The sequence below is a fragment of the Geospiza fortis genome, unplaced genomic scaffold (assembly GCF_000277835.1).
Source record: "Geospiza fortis unplaced genomic scaffold, GeoFor_1.0 scaffold450, whole genome shotgun sequence".
NCBI classification, from domain to species: domain Eukaryota; kingdom Metazoa; phylum Chordata; class Aves; order Passeriformes; family Thraupidae; genus Geospiza; species Geospiza fortis.
The window spans coordinates 1,813,856-1,815,463 of NW_005054416.1; the positions used below are offsets into that span (position 1 = coordinate 1,813,856).

The 1,608-nt window shown below is 64.9% G+C and overlaps 1 protein-coding gene across 1 annotated transcript in view; it reads right to left on the reverse strand.

The window, feature by feature from the left end:
• The window catches only part of ZDHHC5 (zinc finger DHHC-type containing 5), an 11,116-nt gene that overhangs the window by 2,428 nt on the left and 7,080 nt on the right, over nucleotides 1-1,608 (reverse strand). Inside the window, exons 4-8 of the mRNA XM_031061503.1 lie at nucleotides 1,357-1,608; nucleotides 1,155-1,257; nucleotides 695-786; nucleotides 483-615; nucleotides 5-71 (exon numbers count right to left, since the gene is read on the reverse strand). The exon at nucleotides 1,357-1,608 is cut by the window's right edge and continues 109 nt beyond it. Of these exons, the coding sequence (XP_030917363.1) occupies nucleotides 5-71; nucleotides 483-615; nucleotides 695-786; nucleotides 1,155-1,257; nucleotides 1,357-1,608 (647 nt within the window). The remainder of the gene's footprint in view (nucleotides 1-4; nucleotides 72-482; nucleotides 616-694; nucleotides 787-1,154; nucleotides 1,258-1,356) is intronic.

Sequence of the window (1,608 nt, forward strand, 5' to 3'; positions counted from 1 at the left end):
TGGGGCTTAGGTGGGTGTGGCGGCTCGGCGTCAGCAGACTGGCTCTCCGTCACCTCCAGGCTCCCCTTGGACTGCAGAGACAAAGCGCAGGCAGGGTCAGGAGGGGCCAAGGCCTCAGCCCCCCCGGGCTGGCAGGGCACGGACAGCGGCGCTGGGGGCTCCCGCTGCCTCCCGGGCATCCGACAGAACAGGGGGCAGTGCGTGCCCCGGGTGGGTGCTGGAAGTGCCAAGGAGGGGGAACCTGCAGAGGGTGGGGAAGGATGGGAGCAGTAAGGGCAATGGAGGGGGCAAAGCCTCATGTGGTCACTGCCACATGGGAGGGGGACAGTTTCCATCCCACGGGGACATAGAACAAGACGACACAGATTGGGACAGGGAACGTGACCAGGCTCTCTTGGTTCTCTACTCACGGATGCAGGCTTGCACCCCTGGGATCCGTGGAGGGCCCCAGCGCAGGCAGCGCTAGTCCCCACCTTCCTCACCTTCGTCCTTTTCAGCTCTGTCTGGATACCATTGTCCATGATCTTGACAGTGATCTGACCGTCCGACACCTCGGGCCGCAGGAACGGGGGTCTCACCAGCACCGTCTGCTCGGCCTTCGGGCGCCCGAGGTACCTGGGGATGGGGGGAGGAAGGTCATGGCCTGAAGCCTGGGATGGTGCAGTTTTCCCAGGGATGGAGAAGCCAGGCTCACCTGGGCGCCGGGGAGCTGCAGAGGACCCGGCTGACGTTCTTACAGCAACCGTTGGTGAAGGGGTTGACGCCGCCGCGGAACTTGCCCGTCACCTGTGGGACAAAGGAGTGTCACAGCCAGCCACACCAGCTCCCTCAGGACACCCCCTCAGGACCAGGACAGAGATACTGCGAGATCCAGGTCCTAGTGCCTGTTTCAGTGCTCAGATACCCTTGAGGGGGTCGGGTCTCCTCAATTTCACCTCCTGGGCCCCAGAAGTGCCTGCCTGGCTCCATCCTCTGACTGCACCTCCATGGATGCAACTGCTTCTCAGTCACCCCATGCTCTACTTCCCCAGCTCAGGGGCCTCCCCCAGCTTTAATCCAACCCATCCACATCCATCCTCTCCTGAGAAATCCCAAAATGTGTCTGTAGGTGGCCTGGCCAGGCTGGCAGTCCCCCCACAGTCCCTCGGACGTACCTGTTCGTTGGTAGTGCGGCCCCTGGCCACGAGCACCACGTGGAAGCCTGTCAGGCCAGCGACGGGAATGAAGAAGAGCCCAGCCACGCACATCACCACCATCCTGCCACAGCCAGCTAAGGAGCAGCCACTGCCCCGCTCGGCACCGCGCTGCCCCCAGACCCCAGCACGCCCTGCCCACCCGCACTGCCCAGGAGGATACGTGACGGCCATGCGGACGCCGGAGAGCTCCTCCACCTGGTACAGGACGTAGAGCAGCCCGAAGCCGAAGACGCCCATGATGTGCGTGGTGAGCGACAGCAGGAAGAGGAAGAAGTAGCGGTAGTTGCGCCGCCCGATGCAGTTGTTGACCCAGGGGCAGTGGTGGTCGAACTCCTGCCGGGGATGGGGCTCAGGGAGGGGGGGCTGGGGGGGCTCCCCGCCCCGTGGGGGGGCGGGGGGGGGCCCGCCGCCC